Below are 20,601 nucleotides of genomic sequence, written 5' to 3'. Positions count from 1 at the left end.
CGACAAAATGTGACGCTGAATGACAGATGTTTAAGAAGCAGCGACGAGAGTCACCAGTGTGTTACAATAACGATACAAGTTGGCTGGTAAAAAAATCTGTTGCCGCACTACTGGGAGAATATACTCAATAATATTTACATAACACGTGTGACTTTTCGAATTATTAATGGGATATTACTGTATTAATGATCATCGCCTTACAGGAACTTCCAATAATTACTTAAAAAGTGTACAATATTGGTGGAAATTTAACAGTGCACCATTGAATTGTGCTGACAATGTATTGATCACAAGTTATTGATGAAAATACACTCAAAAATCATCATGAAAATATGACATGACGAAATTTCAACGTCGGAAAAAACTGTGAAAAATACAAAGTGTCAATATCTAAATGGAACATTGACAAAGTACTGTATTTCATCAGCAGAAAGGCGTGAAATTGTATTGACAGAAATCATTCTGAACGTTTTCAAAGCGTGAAAATTTGAATGGAAATATTATTAAGGAATGACAAATTAAGAGAAAAACTGTTGCTACGGAATTGTTTCCATATAAACTGAGAATCAATATTCAAGGCAGTTAATGTTGTTTTAAAAAAAAAATCTACAATAAAGACAGGAGGCTAATGTTGATGATATTTTTAATCATAAAGAATATTTCAAAGAGGGAGAACACTCAGTAAAAAATACACAGGCACTTTCCAATGGGTTTTAACTGATAAAGTCAGAAATTAATGAATGGAAAATAATATAGCTGATAAAAAATATTTTTATCTTTTTGTTAACAAATAAGGATGATTTATTAGCTTTCTTTGTGCAGTAGGAGGCAGGATCTAAAAGTGTGCTGATCATTATATTGGAAAATATTCTGTGAGAAAAAAAGCCATCGTTTTCATGGTAACCAGCTCATTGATAGATGTCTAATAGATATAGTCTCTAATAGTAGGTAGAATACAACAGCGTAGTGAAACAATAACAACTCGTGGATTTTATGAGAAAATTTTTTTTTTACATTTTCAAAATTAGTGAAAATGAGGAGTTACATTTACTATACTGATATAATTTGAAATGGAAATTCAATTATGTGAATAGGAAGAAACATATCTTGGAATATTACAATTGTGTGTGTTCTAAACTTTGGAAAATTTGAATTTAAGTGATGGAATGAAATTTTCTAGGAATACGTGTCATATTACTACACAGTCTAGCAATGAAATTATAAGTATTGATTTAAACATATGGGGTTTGAATAATTCCATGGATTATTTACGGTTAATTAGTTCAGTTCATGATTATTTTTTTGGAAAAATTTAAAAACCAAATAATTGGGAACATAAAACAGGATGCAAATTTGGAAATATATTGAACATGATCGGCTGTTTTATACAAATATCAAATTTGCTCAGGGGGGGGTTTTGGCTCCCTTTTTATGAGTGCTTTCCATCCAACAACAGAATTTGGAAAAATGGGGCGTGGCAAAAGCCCCCAAAAACGCGAAAGTGCCTCCTAAATTTTCCCCGCATAATTTTGGGTCCCTAGATCTTTAATAACCAAAAAATCACAGAATTTAAAGGGCCCACTCTTTGTGAAACAAAATTTTTGGAGATTCGTTTCCCAAACCCAATACTTTAATCGAGACTTAAACCCAAAGTTTTTTAATCGATTTAAAAACATTACATTTTTTAATTTTTTCTTTTAATAACCGGGAAAAAATTCCGCCCCAGTTTTGGGTAAAACTTAAATTTTTTCGACGCTTTTACTCCGTGGTAACAGAATTACATCTATTCCAATGAATACTTTCAAAAATGTTTCCAAACTGACAAATTTGTATTTATCGGGAAACCATATTGAGTTCATACATCCGAAAGCTTTCAATGGATTATTCAACTTACAACAACTTGAACTTCAGAATAATGCTTTGTCATTCCTAAATGGATCTGTATTTAGGTTTTTCAGTTCAGAACTTAAGGAAATTAAGCTCTTTAATAATCCATGGTTCTGCGATTGTAATTTACGATGGTTACTTGAGTGGCTGAAAAACAACAGTGAATCGGAAATTCAAAGACTAAGATGGAAATTTCATACAGATGAGCCCATTTGTGACGGTCCATCAATAATTAAACAGCGATCTTTTTCTACGCTTACTGGTGGCTGGTTTATTTGTCCTATTAGAATGTACTCAAAAGCGAGAAATATCGAGACGCCTAAAGGCGGAGAGGTTGAACTTTTCTGTAAGTACATGTCTGATCCATATGTTGAATTCAAGGGTTTAAAAAAAGGGGAACCCTTAAAAATTAAACCCGGAAAACAATAATATGAAGTTGAATCTAAAAGGCGATACCAGGGTTTTACCTAAAACTTAATTTTAAAATTTTTCAATATAACGATTTTGCAAAATACAAAAGCTACCCCAGAAAAAGATTTGGAACGGCTTTTGACAATTTTGGAAAATTTTAAGACCCCCTTTGACCATCAAAATTTTTTATTTCCCAAAGGGAAAGGGCACAGGGAAGGATAAAGGGAGAAAAAAAAATAGAACACGTAATGCCAAAAAGCTTTTTCAAAAATTGGGGGCGTCGTTTTTTTCCATTATGAAGGTGTTTTTGCTGAGGCTCCCAAGAGAAACGTTAAAAAAAGGGGAAAAAAAGAATAAAATTAGAATGATTTCGAGGACACTGAAAGCAAGGGGAATTTAAAAACCCAAAACCCCCTAAAAAGAACAAATGTTTTTAACATGAATTTCCCGGAGGTTTATTTTGTCATTTTGAGCTAAAAGGATAAAATAAATCATGTACGATTCTTTACAAAGGCCCCCGATGCCGATTCCCCATCCAACACAAAAAATATTTTTCCTTTTTAAAAACAAAAAGAAAACGACCCGGGATAAATGTTCAAACGAAAATTTAAATTTCACAAAGTAAACAAAAAAAATAAAAAATTAAAAAAGGAGTAAATTTTTCACAATGGAACAACATGCCAAATTAAAAATTTTTTTCCCCAAATTCTCAGCCCCCAAAAGCCCCTTTTTATAAAGCAATTTTTAATTTTTCCAAACGATTTTTTTGCTTCTACAAAACAATTATTTAACCCAAAATAACAATAAACTATAAAATTTTTGGGGGGTTTTTTAATGCAAAAACACCCGCCTGACTTTAGCCCTTATTCTGATGATAATGGATTTATCATTCCTTCTTACAGTGTTGGTCAAATAATGCCACACAGGGCGTCAACATTGCCACATAACGGTTACATCGCTCATGACCAAATTTACATTCCTCACCGAACCCGAACATTACCTCGCGGATATTCTCCGCACCATTCAGCAGATTACGGTTCGACGCCAGTGGTACGGAGTAACAGTGTTTCTGCTAATCATAAAAGTGCTTCAGTCGGACATTTGGGTATAATAAGCCCGCCAAAAAAACCTCCGCGTAGTTTTAATTCGAGAGAAACTGTGTCATTACATTCACAAAGTAGCTATGGTGACAAGGAAAATGGATTTAGACTATCTCTTCCAAAACCAGGGACTGTAGATAGATATGGAACAGCTGTTTAATATGTTTTTATTTTCATGTTTCTTATACAAAGCAGTCATGACACAAAAAAGTTTAAAACTTGTTTGACAATATTTTACATTAAATCTATAATAAAGTTAACATTTGATTTCATAAAAAACAACTGTTTCAAGGTTTAAAGTTATGTCTTAAATATTCAAATCCCAGATCTTTCTCAAAGAACATAATAAGCTTTTCTTATTTGCAATTCATAAAGGAAGTCTTTCTGTTACAGTTAAGCTTTCCATACACTGGGAATATACTTCTAACTTTTACTTGTGGAAAGGTTTTTTCTTCTTGTTTCTGTAAAATTTATATGCCTGTAAATATCTTTGCTTTCTTCCAGTAATTTCAGATCTTTTATTTTCCTTTTTTTTTCCAAAAATTATTATAAGCAAGATGACATTACTTCAGATTTCATGCATTTTGACAGTTCAAACTTATTTTTATATTGATCATAATTATAGATTAACATTAAAAAACTTAAAGCTAGAGAATTATTTCCTATTTCATAATCAATGAACCCATTTGGAAAATTTGATGTAAAATCTGGATGCATAAAAACCTTTTTTAAATACTATGGCTAAATTCTCAGATTTTGTTCAGATGTGACTGAAAATATTGCTTGAATGTTATACAAAATAAACAGTTTAATAACAAACATTACATCATACCTATACCATGCTACAGTTCTGTATTTTATACCACTATAAGATTTTTAAAAAAATTTTTGCTTCGAATTAAATGCTTGTTGACTGTGAATTTAAAGAATTAAACTGTAAAATTTTACATCTATGCATGCTGTTAACAGTAAAGAATCTGGACAGAATATTAAAGCATGCCTGTACAAGCTGGCCTCAGGCTTTGTAATTAAAAAGGCAAGTCTAAATTGCTTGTAGAACCATAAAGAGGAAAATCATCAGTGTTTAAAATATCTGTGTAATTCGGTACATGTCTATGTTATATATATCACTGTAAAATCTCGCCAGAGGGCATTGCATTATCATATCTATATTTGTCAAATATATATATAATTTATATCATTAACTCTAATTGCTTTTGATATGTCTTTATCCAAATAATATATGACTAACTCAAAATTATAATATCAATTGCTGTCAAATGGTTTAATGTTGAAGTCATTTAATTTTGCTGTACAATAAATTTTTCACAAGAAAGTTAATTTATTGTGAGAATAATTATTACACTGAGCAGTTTTGTCAATTTAACTCCTGTAACTTCATGATATTAATATTTTTTTCTGTTGAAATCAAAATTTGGTAAGCTGGATCATTAAAACTATAAAATTCAGGAAGATAAAAAAAAATCTCCTGTGAAAAATTCTTTTGATTTTACAGTTTAATTATGTACCTATACAAATAATTATCTGGGACCATTAACAAAATATGCAGTATTTCACTTGTTCATTTTTATTTTCAATATCTTAAGTGCAATTTCATGAATCATTGTCACATGTTTGTACACTGTCACTCATTGAAATGAAATGTTAAAATTACATAGGTAATTATTATACTTATCAAGATTTTACCTATCAGAAACTGTATGTGTCATAACAAAATTATGAAACATTTGTGAAAAATAAAAGTGTGCTTGAAATAATTGTGACATTTTTTTTTATTACATTTACTGAGTTGATTAACTCATAGATTGCTTGTTCACACCCTGTCATACAAAATAAATATACCTAATTTCTCATAATAACTGATAACAAAATTCATTATTCTAATAATAAAGAGTTTGACATTATTAAAATACAAATAAAAAAAGACATACTAAATTACTAGTATTTAGTTAACATTCTTTGATTTTGTCGGAAAAGAGGTATCTGGGGTTAAACTTCACAAATTTAATATCCCTATTGGCTGTAAAATATAACTGTTTGCAATTACATACCTGATAAAAAATACCATTTAGAAGTTACAACCTGGTCTTGCACATTTCAATACAAATTCCTTGATTTTCTAGGGAGGTTTTATTCCCATGATTGTGAAAATTTATGCATGCTCTCATAGATCTATCAGAATGAAACTTTTTTTTTCTCTTTGTTTGGGTTCATATGGCACTGAAACAGGAAAGATGATTTTGGTGTACCCTCAGGTGTTACAAACTTAAAGCAACACTAAGGGATCAAAACCCAACTCAACTGAATGAGCTAAGAGATGCATAGACTGAAACAATCCAATTGCAATTTTATTATAGTATAAAAGTTTATTGCATCAGAAATGTTTCATTGGAAGTATCTTGTATTATTTTGAGTTTACATTTTGATTTGATGCAAAAAGATCATCACATGTAACTGTCTGAGAACTGTCTGTAAATTTAATAATATTCAATATAAAGCAGCTAAATCATATTAAAGTGTAAAAGAAGGGCTTGAAATATAAAAATTGAATACTTCCAAAATGCTTGATAAATATAAATATGGTAAGTTAAAATTGGCTTAAAAATGAACAGTCATGCAGAAATATTGCCTAACAGATAAAACCCTATCTTAAAATAGCAGAAATAATATTTCTTCCGAACCATTTTATCTGTTAACAACCTTTTCATGTCTGTTAAAAAAAAGATATTTTTAAATTTTACAACTCCGATTTTTGGAGAATCTACGCAAAGAATATGGAACAAGATAACCTGTTGATAAATTTTATTAAAAAAAAAGAAAATAAAAAGATATAGATTTATACCCTTTAAGCTCATTATGATTTTAATGACCTTGAGACATTAATGTACTCTAGCGGTACATTAAGTAAAAGACCGGATATTCCTGTAACAGTAACTTAAGCATTTATATTGTCTGCATACTTTGAGTAATTAGCAACCACTAATCCAGTGCATATCTTTAAGGCATAATGCATTTTTGTTAACAATTCTATTGCATTTGGGGTTATTGTCCCTATACCTGGTTTTGTCTCATTTGATTAAACAAGAGCCACCGCCGGGCGGGGGCAACGCTCGACTTTTTACTTTTTCTAAACGCAAACATAGAAAGGTTTGAACATATATTGATGTTTCCTTTTTATAAATTTAGTTGGTCTGTCTTGTCACATTAGTTTTGTTTATATATTTTGTATATATATGAATAGAAACATTAAGCATATTTCTAAAAATAGCAACAGTACGCAATTTCTAAAAATAGCAACAATGACGCAATTTCTAAAAATAGCAACAATGACGCAATTTCTAAAAATAGAAAAAATGACACAATATCTAAAAATAGCAACAATGACACAATTTCTAAAAATAGAAAAAATGACGCAATTTCTAAAAATAGAAAAAAAAATGACGCAAATTCTAAAAATAGAACAAAAATAGCAACAGTACGCAATTTCTAAAAATAGCAACAATGACGCAATTTCTAAAAATAGAAACAATGACGCAATTTCTAAAAATAGAACAAAATGACGCAATTTCTAAAAATAGCAACAATGACACAATTTCTAAAAATAGAAAAAATGACGCAATTTCTAAAAATAGAAAAAAAAAATGACGCAAATTCTAAAAATAGCAACAATGATGCAATTTCTAAAAATAGAAAAAATGACGCAATTTCTAAAAATAGAAAAACATGACGCAATTTCTAAAAATAGAAAAAAAATGAAGCAATTTCTAAAAATAGAAAAAATGACGCAATTTCTAAAAATAGAAAAAAATGACGCAATTTCTAAAAATAGAAAAAAAATGACGCAATTTCTAAAAATAGAAAAACATGACGCAATTTCTAAAAATAGAAACAATGACGCGATTTCTAAAAATAGAAACAATGATGCAATTTCTAAAAATAGAACAAAAATGACGCAATTTCCAAAAATAGAAAAAAAATGACGCAATTTCTAAAAGTAGCAACAATGACGCAATTTCTAAAAATAGAAAAAAATGAAGCAAATTCTAAAAATAGCAACAATGACGCAATTTCTAAAAATAGAAAAAATGACGCAATTTCTAAAAATAGAAAAACATGAAGCAATTATATACATGTTTATAACCCTTCCAGATTTTTTCCGCCTTTTTGATTGGATATTGATCACCCGAAAGAAATTGATATAACCGAGCCAGACGGGTAATATACACATTAAATTTCCCCGATGGGTACCCCTTGTTGTAAACAAAATGCGCCGTGCGATGCGCATACGGTTTGATTTTATGCGATATAAATTCCGATTTACAAGCACTTTTAAACTGTCAAATGATAAATATTTACCAAAACAGAGTAATGATACATATTCTCGTCAGTATAGGAAACAAATATGATCTTTTGAAAGCTTGATATTAATTCCAAAAAAGTGCGTTCAACAGACTACTCCTTTTCTGTTGTATACATCCGTTATGTTCGAAAGAAAATACGTCATGTATTTATGTGACGTCATGTTAAGGTAAAGGGGTATCCTACAGGGAATCTTATTTCGACGTTTCATTTGAAGTAGCAATGATTTATTTTAAAATCGTCTTAACTCGGCAAGGGAAGGGTGATAAAATTATTAGTTTAGTTTTTGAGTGATATATTTGGATATTTTACCTGCCAAGATAAAATATCACCCTCGCCTAACGGCTCGGGTGATATACAATCTTAACAGGTAATATATCCACATATATCACTCCAAAACCAAAATAACATATAATATATATGTATATATATATATATATATATATATATATATTTGATATATATATATATATATTTGATATATATATATATATACACACACACATTTATATATATATATATAATACATATACTATACATACACACACACCAATAAATGCACAATCTGAGAAAATTCAGTAATATAACCTTCAAGGTCAAGGTCATTAAAGAGCCCAAGCAAATTTGGGTTTGATAAACAACAAGGTCTGGTCCTTAAGAATGTTCTGTTATAATATGAAGTTTATCCCTTCAAAAATAGCAAAGTTACAGTCAGTTACTGCCAAAACAATGAAAATTTCAATAATTTGACCTTCAAAGGCAATGTCATTAATGAGTGAAGGTCAAGGTCTTTCGGTATATTTTAACAGTTATCTTTGAAGATTATTATGTTCAAGTTTGAAGACAATCCATTCAAAAATAACAAAGTTACAGCCAATAATAGCCAAAAAAATGAAAATTTCAATAATTTGACCTTCAAAGTCAAGGTCATTGATGAGTGAATGTCAAGGTCTGACTGGTTATTTTTAAGGGATATCCTTGAAGATTATTATGTTCAAGTTTGAAGACAATCTATTTAAAAATAACAAAGTAACAGCCAATAACAGCATGAACAAGCAAAAATTGGACTTTTAACCTTGAAGGTCAAGGTCATTTATGGATGAAGGTCAAGGTTAGTGTGGTCTACTGAAAGGTCTTGTCCCAAGGGTTGTTGTGGCCAAGTATGAAGACAATACACCAAGAAATAAAAAAGTTATGATCCAGGTACAAGTTTTCGGACGGCAACGGCAACGGCAACGGAGACAGCAACGCCGACCTGACTATAACAATACCTCTACTTTTTTTTTTCAAAAAAAAAAAAGTCGAGCTAATAAAAAATGGCTGCCATATTTCCGATTTCAGACATGCTCAAAGAGCGCTTACCAATAAAGTACATTCTACCCACGACCTTGACCTTACATCAATTTACATTAATTTAACCATTGTTGCCAGGGATTGCTTTAAAGATGATTATAATCTAAGCTCCTTTGAATAAAAAAGAAAGAACCTACATAATTGTAGAAACACAGTCTAAAATCATTATAGTCTGCTTATTTTATACCATAATTTAAGTAAGAACTAAAATTTCCTGTCAAAGAAATGGAGAAAAATATCTAATACTCGGCTAATTAATTTAGTAGCAGGCAAAATCAATATTCAAGGCTGTCTTGAGGTTTTCTTAATTGTAGGGAAGGGTTCTTGTAATTTTCAACTGATTTTTCCTTTAGACTAGCTCACACAGAATACCTTATAATGGAGATAGTATGTGTGAACTTCATCAATTTAATGCGAATAAGGAATTGCTATGCTTGGATAAATTTAAGTGACTTAGAGGCAAGGACATAAGTATTTCATATATGTTGTGGAAAATTTTTGCTTTAGCATGATCTTAATCACCTTGACAAACCACCTTAAAAACTAACTCACTAATCCTTTTGTGCATTATAAATGAAAATATATTAATTCAGACCGCAGGCAGTTTAAATGTTTAATTTTAAAGTTGCCCTTTTCATAACAATGGTGCCATCCCAGTGTTATATAACATGGTGAACGAGGGTGGGCTTAGGGATTAACTTAGAAAAAAACCACATTTACCTAATTCCGGATAACATCTATCGGCTACAAAAGTCAAGGTCATATAATAAGCTAATCAACGATTTGAAAATATATTGATAAAAGAGGAACATATAAACTTAAATGTTTGTAATGACCCAGTTTGAGAGATTACCATTTATCATAATTACCCAGCAAGGAGCATGATATGGGAGATAACTCTAGCATTATCTTATCATTTCAATAAAATAAAAGATAATTTTCTTTTACTTTATATGAAACATTTGCTGAAAGAACCCAATCATCAGCAAACTGGAAGTAATACTATGAGAAAATATTTTTAATTCTTAAAGGTACTCCACAGAGGTTTTTTGACTTGACAGGACTGGAGATATTTTCCCAATATTTGTGTACCATTTGATGCAATTGTCTAGACCAATAACTTACGTGCAAATTTTCAGAACGTTCCCAGTCTCCCTGTTTTTCCAGAATTATCATTTTATTGTGCAAAAGAACACAAAAGGAGAAGCTTTGCAATTTTATTTTTCATTCAAACCGGGCTAAGAAGCGCACAAAAAATCAATTTTCAATTTAATTTTGAGGTAAAGTGTTGGACTGTGAATCAGGCAACATGGGTTCGATTCCCAGACAGTGCAGGTCATTTTTGTTGTGATTAACCATGAAATTCTTTCTTAAGTCATTCGCACTGTACCTCTGCTCTGGCAGGTACAGAAGTTATCTGAGTTCCTTGCAAAAGTGATGGTAAGCTGCTTGACAACCTGTCCAGGAACAATGCAGTGGCTGAATTGTACTTGGGTTATTCTATTTGGCTAACTGTGTTGATCCGGAGCAAAAACTACCAACATCACCGTTTCATTTTTCATCTATCCTATAATGTTCTAATTACTTTAATCACAAAATATAATTAAAACAACACTAGCATTTCTATATCTCAGTGCTTATTACAATAAAATCTGTCTGTGTTATCAAATCATTCAATAAACATAGGCTTATTATAATATAAATGGGTGGGAATATTGATAATGTTTTATCACTACACACCTTAAAACACCAGGGCCTATCTTAAGACAACAGCACCTATATGAGCCGCGTCACGACAAAACCAACATAATGGGTTTGCGACCAGCCATGGATCAAGACCAGCCTGCGCATCCGCGCAGTCTGATCAGGATCCATGCTGTTCGCTTACCAACCCCTTTTACAAGTAGAGAAACTGATAGCGAACAGCATGGATCCTGATCAGACTGCGCTGATGCGCAGGCTGGTCTGGTTCCATGCTGGTCGCAAACCCATTATGTTGGTTTTGTCATGACACGGCTCAAATTAATACGCACATGGTGACTTTAGTACCATCAAGAAACAACTTATGAGACTTTATATCTAAGAAGAAATTAGCAGCTGGGGAAATATAAACCGTTATTACAGAGGTAAATAAATGTAACACACGGCTCTCCAAGACTCTTATTGTAAACAAGGGAACCGACTCTCCGTTTATTAATTAATAATTCATATAATACTATACATTTATGATATTGTAAGAAACACATGCTACCTCAGGCTAAGTTAATAACAATATTTTATATTAGATATTCGCTATAAAAATGCTTTGATTTACATTCTTTATCAGAACTATAACATCCACCTGGCACCTTTATACAGGGGATACTGACTAAAATTGTTCATAAATTCTTTTGACTTATTTAGCTACTTAGATGTTTTATATTGAATAACACAAAGATTTTGTAGAGCAGAATCCTTTACAATTACAACTGAATTTTTGTAACCTGCCCACAGTATACAGTTTGACTTTTTTAAAATCAACTACAAAATAGCATGATTGAGTGTCACACTCAGAGCTATTCCATTTCAAAGCTAGCAAGAGATTTTAAAGTATTGTATTAACTTTGACTTCCTGTCAGCTAATATTTTTGTGTTTGAGGTCCTACATCTTGTGAGACTTTGATAAATTGTTTGCTACATAATGATACAAGAAGAAGAACAAAATCATTATTCAAGTCACACTGGTTTAATGACAATGGTTACACCTTTATTTTTGTTTCTGCTTCATTATTTTCTACATCAACTGAAAGAGTTTCATGAAACAGTAAAACTTTAAAGGCCCACCAAGGCCAAGAAATGTTTTTTTTATATTTCCCAAAAGATTTTTATTTTTGGTGTTCTGTTATAGATTTTAATAAGGTGCTTATATTTATAACTGAAGCATCTTTTGCTTCTGTTGATTTTTTGAATATTGGTACTAGTATTAAAGTGTCATTTAGTATTTTGTATGGAAATTGAATACTTTTTTGTTTACATGTTTGCAGCTATGACAAATAGTTTCAAATCCAGCACTAACTTTCATCAGGTTAAACTCCTTACAAGCTCTAAAAGCGTTATTTAAAATGCGATTAAAGTCATTTTTTGCCAAATCTAGAGGATATTGTTTTCTGAGACATAATGTAAGGATGTTTTTTAAGTTTTCATATACTTTTGGCAGAATTTATAAACTGTTAAAAAGAATTTCATTAAACTTAGCATGTTGTTAGAATATGACGAAAGAAATATTTTAAGCGAAACAAATGTGGGGGTCACAGTTCTCTTTTTTGAGTTATCTGCCCCTGAACAGTTTTAATTTTGCCCATACACTGTATGTCTACATAGATGTCTATATGAAAACTCCTGAAAACCGTCACTTTAAAGTGTCTTTAACAATGCTTCATTTTCACACAAAAAAAACCTGCATGTTTTCATAACTAGAGTCAATCTGAGTTTACAAGAGGATCATTACCATTATGGCTATTTGACATACGTTATCCACAAATAACTTCTTCCAGTCTGTAAAGCAGTCTTTAATTGAGGGAGAGAACAGTTCTTGTTTTTATAATCTGGTAAAACAGATGTAGAAACCTCTCAAAATGTTTATGTTGCAAGAACATGCAGAGCTTTATTGTTTGCTCATTTTATAAACATAGTCTGTACTCTCAGACATTTGGTGACTATAAAATACATCATGTCAGTGTAAATAATCACATATGCAACAATTATAGACCCTATTAGTATTACATTGAGAAAATTTATCAGAAACAAGAGCTGTTGGTTACGGACGGCGTGCTCAACAGTTACTATTCTCAGTGCTTGAGCCTAGATAATGTAAAAATTTCTTAGTTCAAAAAGGGCCATAATTCTGTCAAAATCAATATTACAGTTATGGGCCTTGAAAAGTGACTTCCTAATATGCTCTCAAATAAGTGTATGAAGTGTCAACCTATACCCTTCAGTAGTTTTGAGATGCCAACTTACACGCAAAAACTTAACCAAATGTGATGCCGACACTGATGCCTGTGTGAGTACAATTATAGCTCTATTTAATATTCAAATAGATGAGCTAAAATGAGACGCTCCTTTGACAGAATACTTGCATATTTTACATAGCTTACTTTATTTTTTATTGCTTTATATTAATAGCCAATAAGAAGTTAGATTTTAAACTAAAATCTCATACGCATGAAACTTCAGACAGACATTTAATACCGGGGACAAAAAAACATTTCTATTTTACATGCAAATATATTTCTATTGTACAATAAACACAATTCTGGATTCAGACTGACCAGACAGTATACACTATAACCCACCTAGGTGTGTCTTTATCAATTGATTATCCACACTACCAATGATCTATCATAGAACACCTGCTGTGCTTGGCTAAACAAATAAACACCTATAACACCAGAATGGCAACAAACATTCACCTAATCATGCTAGGAAACAACAATAACAGACAGAATGCCACAAATACTTGAATGAGCATTATTTTCCATTCATCTTGTAGCCTCTGAGTTAGCCACTATGAAAGTAGATATCATGAATAATTGATCTTTCTTAAAGTGCAAGAAAGAATACATTTACTATTAACCTGGTCAGATACCATCATAGTTTTAGACAGCAAGAGCAAGTGATTTGAAAAACAGAAATGAGAAATATAAACTAAACCCTTTTATCACTGTATAAAGAATTTCGTCAAATTTTGTCATTTTATGTACATGCAATGGGTGCTATGTCTGATCTCCTCTACAAAAAGGTTTAATTTCTTTCTCAAATAGCAGATAAATACAAATTCAACAAGTAAATTCCATTGAATTTATATCCCCCGCCAAGTACTGGTTATTACTAACACAACTGGAGACATATGGCTTTATTTTATATATAAATTTATCATGGCATGCAAATTTCCTTTTCTTATTGATGATTCCAATAAAGTCTTGCTGAAATCTATCCAGCAGTTGAAGAGAAATAGCAATATTGCTCTATATGCATACTGCAAAATAATCAAGGGCCATAACTCTGTTTTAAAGAGTCTGCCTGGAACAAGGCAATGATAAGCCCATCTCCTCTTGGTATTGATTGTTCCAATAAAGATTCATTGAATTCCAGACAGTACTTGCAGAGAAATAGCGAGGAAACGATTATTGCTCCATATGCATACTGCATAACTAATCAAGGACCATAACTCTTTAATGAAGAGTCTGAGCGGAACAAGGCAACAATATGCATATCTCCTCTTGATATTGATGATTCCCATAAAGTTTTGTTGAAATCCAGCCAGTAGTTGCAGAGAACTAGCGGGGAAACGAAATTGAGACAGATGGACAGAAGGACGGACGGACAACGCCAAAACAATATCCCCCTCCTGATTCCATCGGCCTGGGATAACAAAATGAAAAGAAAGGAGATGCAACAGTAACTATACAAAGAACAAAAAACTATTGTATTACACAAGGTACATAAAAACTTCATGCTCTTTCATTGTCCCTCATTTGCATTAAGGAAACATAAATAAACAATAAACTATAATAAGATGTTATCTCTATAATACACAGCCAAATTCCACCAAAATAATGTAATTATGCCAAGATCATAAATTCACAAAGTTTAAGATTAAGTGCCTGAGAAAACAAAAAGTAGGTGAATAAGACAAAACTTTGTTAAGTATTAAACCTGTAGCACAATGGATAAATTTGCCGCATCATGACAAAACCAACATAATGGGTTTGCGACTAGCATGGATCCAGAGCAGCCTGCGCAACCGCGCAGTCTGATCAGGATCCATGCTGTTCGCTATCAGTTTCTCTACTTGTTATAGGGTTTGTAAGTGAACAGCATGGATCCTGATCAGACTGCACGGATGCGCAGGCTGGTCTGGATCCATGCTGGTCGCAAACCCATTATGTTGGTTTTGTCGTGACGTGGCTCAAATTTGCACTTTCATCCCAATCATCGACAGTCTTAAAGGAACTCCACTTAAAGGTCCAATAAAACCTAAAAACAATAGGAAATTCTTACAAAGATCAACAAGGGCATTTAATAACAAGAGCTGTCGGTAGGACAGCACGCTCGACTATTCTAGGTAATTGATAGTATTTAAAGAGCCTTAATAATGTTAAATTTTTTATTAAAATTTTTAAGTTCACAAAAGGGCTAATTTTTTTTTATAAATTCATGTTAAAGGCCTGAGAGAGAGTCTAATTATACAGTATTGGCTTGACTATTCGGGAGGTAATGTCACAAGGGTGTTTTATTAAGTATAATAATACTAATTACCTATGAATACATAAATTTGACAGAAAAGGTACAAAGGCTTGTTATTAAGATGTTTTATCAAGTAAATCACTGCTTTATTATTATGAATGCGTAAAATTGTCCCAAAAAAGGCACAAACCCTTCAGTAGTTATTGAGATAACAGCTTACAAACAAAACTTTACCATGAATTTCTAAGTTGAAACAAGGGAGAAAAATCAGCCTAAATGCAAGCTTTGTCAGTGACCTACAATTATGACCCTAAATGTGAAGTTTTAAATAAATATCTTTAATAGTTATAGAGATATGTAAAATTGTTACTATAAAAAAGTATTTTAAATTTCAAGTGAATATCTCAAGCAATAATTGAGATATTTGACTTTACAAAAAAACTTTAACCAAAATTTCTAAGTTCCAAAGGGGCATAATTCTGTCATTATTGTAGGCAGAGTTATCCAACATGTCAATCTGATGTACTTTGTTACTATAAATAAGTATTGTAAGTTTCATTTGAATATCTCTAGCAATAATTGAGAAATTATTTGACTTTACAAAAAACTTTAACCAAAATTTCTAAGTTAAAAAGGGGCATAATTCTGTCAATATTGTAGGCAGAGTTATCCAACTTGTCAATCTGATGTACCTTGTTACTATAAATAAGTATTGTAAGTTTCAATTGAATATCTCAAGCAATAATTGAGATATTTGACTTTACAAAAAACTTTAACCAAAATTTCTAAGTTCCAAAGGGGCATAATTCTGTCAATATTGTAGGCAGAGTTATCCAAGTTGTCAATCTGATGTACCTTGTTACTATAAATAAGTATTGTAAGTTTCAATTGAATATCTCAAGTAATAATTGAGATATTTGAATTTACAAAAAACTTTAACCAACGCAGACGCTGACGCCGACGCCGGGGCGACTATAATAGCTCTCATATTCTTCGAATAGTCGAGCTAATAAAACAGATAATTTTACAAAAGGTAATGGAAGAAATATACCAGTACTCAGAATTAAACTGAAAGTAGATGTTTTTGTTCAGTTCTTAACCCAACTGAGTTAAACAGACTTTGAATGTTTTTCACTTTTAGGTCATTTCGCAAAACTGCAATTTTTATCAAAATCCAATAATGGACCAATAATATACATCAACAGCACCTTTGTAAAAAAAATTCTACTAAAAGTAACCTCAAGTTTTGAAAAAATAGCATTCTTCCAAGTTAACTTTCCCATGAATGAGTGACAACTTAATTTCTCTTTTCTGTACAATATTTTAAGCGCATAGCCTGATTTTTTATTGAGTGAATTCTGGCTGGAAAAAATGCATCCTAAGCACTTCTAACACACAATACTACTACTAGTAGTATGCCTGATTGACGATGGCAAAAGTTTACAATTACAAACAGACATTACATGTTTCAAGTGTCTCTAAAGGTACAGAGAAAACTAGTTATATATTTTGGCACTTTTATTGCAACTGTTCTTCCTTCTAGAATTTTTTTTAATAGAAAGAACAAGTCAAGCAAAAAATAAGGAGCAACTGTGTTAGGAGTTATGCAAGAACATTTTTTATTGAACTGCCTGGTTGTATCATTTGCAAAAATTAAAACTATTCCATAAACTAGGAACTATGTCAATGGGTGTCCTCCTTATGGGCTTTGAGAACATCTTATTAATGATTTAAAGCACCATGTTTCAAATATTCTGAGAAATGGTTGCAGAATTTCAGGAAACCTAAAGTGTTATCAAGTTATCAACAATGTCTTTTGACTAAACACACATATATAATATTATATATATACACATATATATTCAAATACTTCAAAAATAACTAGAACTATCACTAAATGTGATTAATACCCCCAAAAGTCTGCTTCGGAAATGAGGATGTTACTAGTAACAGAATACCTTGTAAAAGAATTGAAACATAGAGTTATGGTTGTGGGCAATTAAAGATAATTGTGGTTCATGTATGTTGCATTTCCTTTCAGTGTGGTTGGCCATTGATGAAGTTTAATTGAATTACTCTGTAATAAGTCCAGAAAGACAAAGAAAAAGAACAAAGGGCAATAACTCTATAAATACTTAAGATAGAATCATAGTTCTTGTGCACTGCACTTCCTCTTATTGTGCTTGACCATTGTATGAAGTTGTTTTGAATTCCAACCTGTACGTTTTAAGTTATGCTCCGGACAAGGAAAAGTATCAAAGGGCAGTAACTCTGTATTTTGTCAAAATGGATTTATGGCTCTTGTGCACTGCACTTCCTTTGAATGTCCTTGACAACTGTTATGAAGTTGTACTGAATTCCAAACAGTAGTTTTCAAAATCATGCTCTGGACAAGGAAAAGTAACAAAGGGCAATAACTCTATAACTAGTCAAGATGGAGTTATGGTTCTTGTGCACTGCACTTCCCCTTATTGTGCTTGACCATTGTATGAAGTTGTTTTGAATTCCAACCAGTAGTTTTCAAGTCATGCTCTGGGACAAGGAAAAGTAACAAAGGGCAGTAACTCTGTAATTAGTCAAGATGGAGTTATGGTTCTTATGCACTGCACTTCCTCTCAATGTGCTTGACCATTGTATGAAGTTATAATGAATTCCAACAATAAGTCTTCAAGTTATGGTCCAGACAAAAGAAAGCAAAGGAAAAGTAACAAAGGGCAATAACTCTGTACTTAGTCAAGATGGAGTTATGGTTCTTGTGCACTGCACTTCCCCTTATTGTGCTTGACCATTGTATGAAGTTGTTTTGAATTCCAACCAGTAGTTTTAAAGTCATGCTCTGGACAAGGAAAAGAAACAAAGGGCAGTAACTCTGTAATAAGTCAAAATGGAGTTATGGTTCTTGTGCACTGCACTTCCTCTCAATATGCTGGACCATTGTATGAAGTTATAATGAATTCCAACAATTTGTCTTCAAGTTATGGTCCGGACAAAAGAAAGCAATGGAAAAGTAATAAAGGGCAATAACTCTGTAATTACTTTAGATAGAGTTATGGTTCTTATGCACTGCACTTCCTCTCAATGTGCTTAACCATTGTATATAGTTATATTGAATTCCAACCATTAGTCTTCAAGTTATGCTTCGGACAAAAAAAAGAAGGCATTTGAAAAGCAAACAAAGGGCAATAACTCTGTAATTACTTTAGATAGAGTTATGGTTCTTGTGCCCTGCACTTTCCCTTATTGTGTTTGACAATTGTATGAAGTTGTTTTGATTTCCAAGCAGTAGTTTTCAAGTTATGCCACGGACAAGGAAAAGTAACAAAGGGCAATAACTCTGTAATTAGTCAAGATAGAGTTATGTTTCTTACGCACTGCACTTCCTCTCAATGTGCTTGACCATTGTATGTAGTTATATTGAATTCCAACCATTAGTTTTCAAGTTATGCTCCGGACAAGGAAAATGCAACAGTCAAAAAAAAAAGCAATGGAAAAGCAACAAAGGGCAATAACTCTGTAATTACTTTAGATAGAGTTATGGTTCTTGTGCACTGCACTTCCCCTTATTGTGTTTGACAATTGTATGAAGTTGTTTTGAATTCCAACCAGTAGTTTTCAAGTTATGCCCCGGACAAGGAAAAGTAACAAAGGGCAATAACTCTGTAATTAGTCAAGATAGAGTTATGATTCTTGTGCACTGCACTTCCTCTCAATGTGCTTGACCATTGTATGTAGTTATATTGAATTCCAACCATTAGTTTTCAAGTTATGCTCCGGACAAGGAAAATGCAACGGACGTGTGGACCGACCGACAGACCGACCGACCGCCCGACCACAGGGTGACTCCTATATACACCCCCAAACTTCCTTTTTGGGGGTATAAAAATGTACAAAAAATGCAAATATCACACATATAGTCAAGTCTTATAATAAACCAGGAAACCTAGTAATGAGATGAAACTATCAAGTAATAAATTAATTCAAACATTTTTTTTTTCTTCCCCAATTTGCACCTGGATTTCCAATGTTAATGTCACATTGGATAAATAAACGCAGCTACATATTTCACACTATCTGAATATTACATACTCTGTTATATGTTATTATCATATTGACTATTCTAACACGCTTCACACTATCCACCTATCAAACAGACATAGGGCAATCAAGTGCATTATTACACAATATATGCACAGCATAAAAAACGAATGCTTACACATGTATACATCATATATGATGTCAATAAACTTAATGACATCAGGAAAATTACTTCTATGCCCATTTTTACTACATATATTTTTATCAATTCTGCTGTTTATTAGCATGATAATCGGCCCTCATGATTATGTTCCTGTGCATTATTCTGCCACAATGCACTCAGAATTGATATCTATTTCCTTATTATATCACTTACCTTTTGTACGATGTGGTCAAAATTTATACCAAGTTCTGAAAGCAGAAAAAAAGCAAACTTATTTGAATTAATGTTTTTTTTGTTTTTGTTTTTTTAACTGGGTTTTACATCACACTAAGACAGTGTAGGTCATATGGCGACTTTCCACCTTTACTGGCAGAGGGCACCTGAGTAGAACCATTGACGTTCTGCAAGCTAGCTGGATGGCTTTCTCACAAGAAAGAATTTGAAGACCCTTGCGTGGCTGGAACCTACAGCAGTAGGAGGCAGGTGGTTTGTAGTCAAGGACCTTAATCACATGGCTACGGATGTCCCAGTTTATCATTGAGTCAATGCATGTTTTCTCTAAAAATGATCAATTGTTTTGTCTTTATTGAAATACAGACAATTTCATCTAAGATATCAAGTGTAGTCTTAAAGAACCGGTTGTTTCTTTATTTCTATTGCATTTTCCTTTATGACATAAAATTTATAACAGTTTTCTAGAGTTTTCTAGCCTTGTATAGTCCTGGCATATTGGCAACTATAGATAAGCTTATATGATACACAATGAATGTTGGAACAACTTTTTGATCATTCCTTTTGTATGTACCAGTACATTTTGCTTTAAGTTAATTTGTAATACTTACAGCCAATTCATACAATATGATAATAGTTAGAAAAATAACAAAATTTTGTAAACTACTGTAAATTTTCAGTTTTAGTTAAACATTTATTTCGATAGCCAAGTAATACACAATTCTTTAGGCTTAAAACTGTATATTAATAGAGTAAAAAACTTTAGTCAAAACTTGCATGGAGGAAAGTTAACGCATAAGCATTTATGAATTC

The 20,601-nt window shown here is 31.9% G+C and overlaps 2 protein-coding genes across 4 annotated transcripts in view; one reads left to right on the top strand and one right to left on the bottom strand.

Annotated features, from left to right (window-relative positions):
- The window catches only part of LOC132722701 (protein YIPF5-like), a 91,206-nt gene that overhangs the window by 59,208 nt on the left and 11,397 nt on the right, over positions 1-20,601 (bottom strand). For all 3 annotated transcript variants that reach the window (XM_060707224.1, XM_060707225.1, XM_060707223.1), the window contains one exon: positions 19,771-19,805. In XM_060707224.1, coding sequence (XP_060563207.1) covers positions 19,771-19,805 — 35 coding nt within the window. The remainder of the gene's footprint in view (positions 1-19,770; positions 19,806-20,601) is intronic.
- LOC132722703 (SLIT and NTRK-like protein 6) lies at positions 1,752-5,176 on the top strand. The gene is made up of 2 exons (XM_060707227.1): positions 1,752-2,269; positions 3,125-5,176. Exons 1-2 carry the CDS (start codon positions 1,792-1,794, stop codon positions 3,556-3,558), a joined length of 912 nt encoding a protein of 303 aa, XP_060563210.1. The 5' UTR covers positions 1,752-1,791; the 3' UTR covers positions 3,559-5,176.

Source organism: Ruditapes philippinarum, unplaced genomic scaffold, assembly GCF_026571515.1.
Source record: "Ruditapes philippinarum isolate M1 unplaced genomic scaffold, ASM2657151v2 ctg2695_1_1_1_1, whole genome shotgun sequence".
NCBI classification, from domain to species: domain Eukaryota; kingdom Metazoa; phylum Mollusca; class Bivalvia; order Venerida; family Veneridae; genus Ruditapes; species Ruditapes philippinarum.
This window is presented reverse-complemented; position numbering and strand designations above follow the sequence as displayed.

Bases quoted from the DNA above. Each gene is read 5' to 3' on its own strand.
- LOC132722703 (XM_060707227.1), top strand. From the start codon at position 1,792: ATGAATACTTTCAAAAATGTTTCCAAACTGACAAATTTGTATTTATCG. The intron at 2,270-3,124 runs GTTTAAAAAAAG...AATTTTTGGGGG, and splicing joins TCCATATGTTGAATTCAAGG to GTTTTTTAATGCAAAAACAC.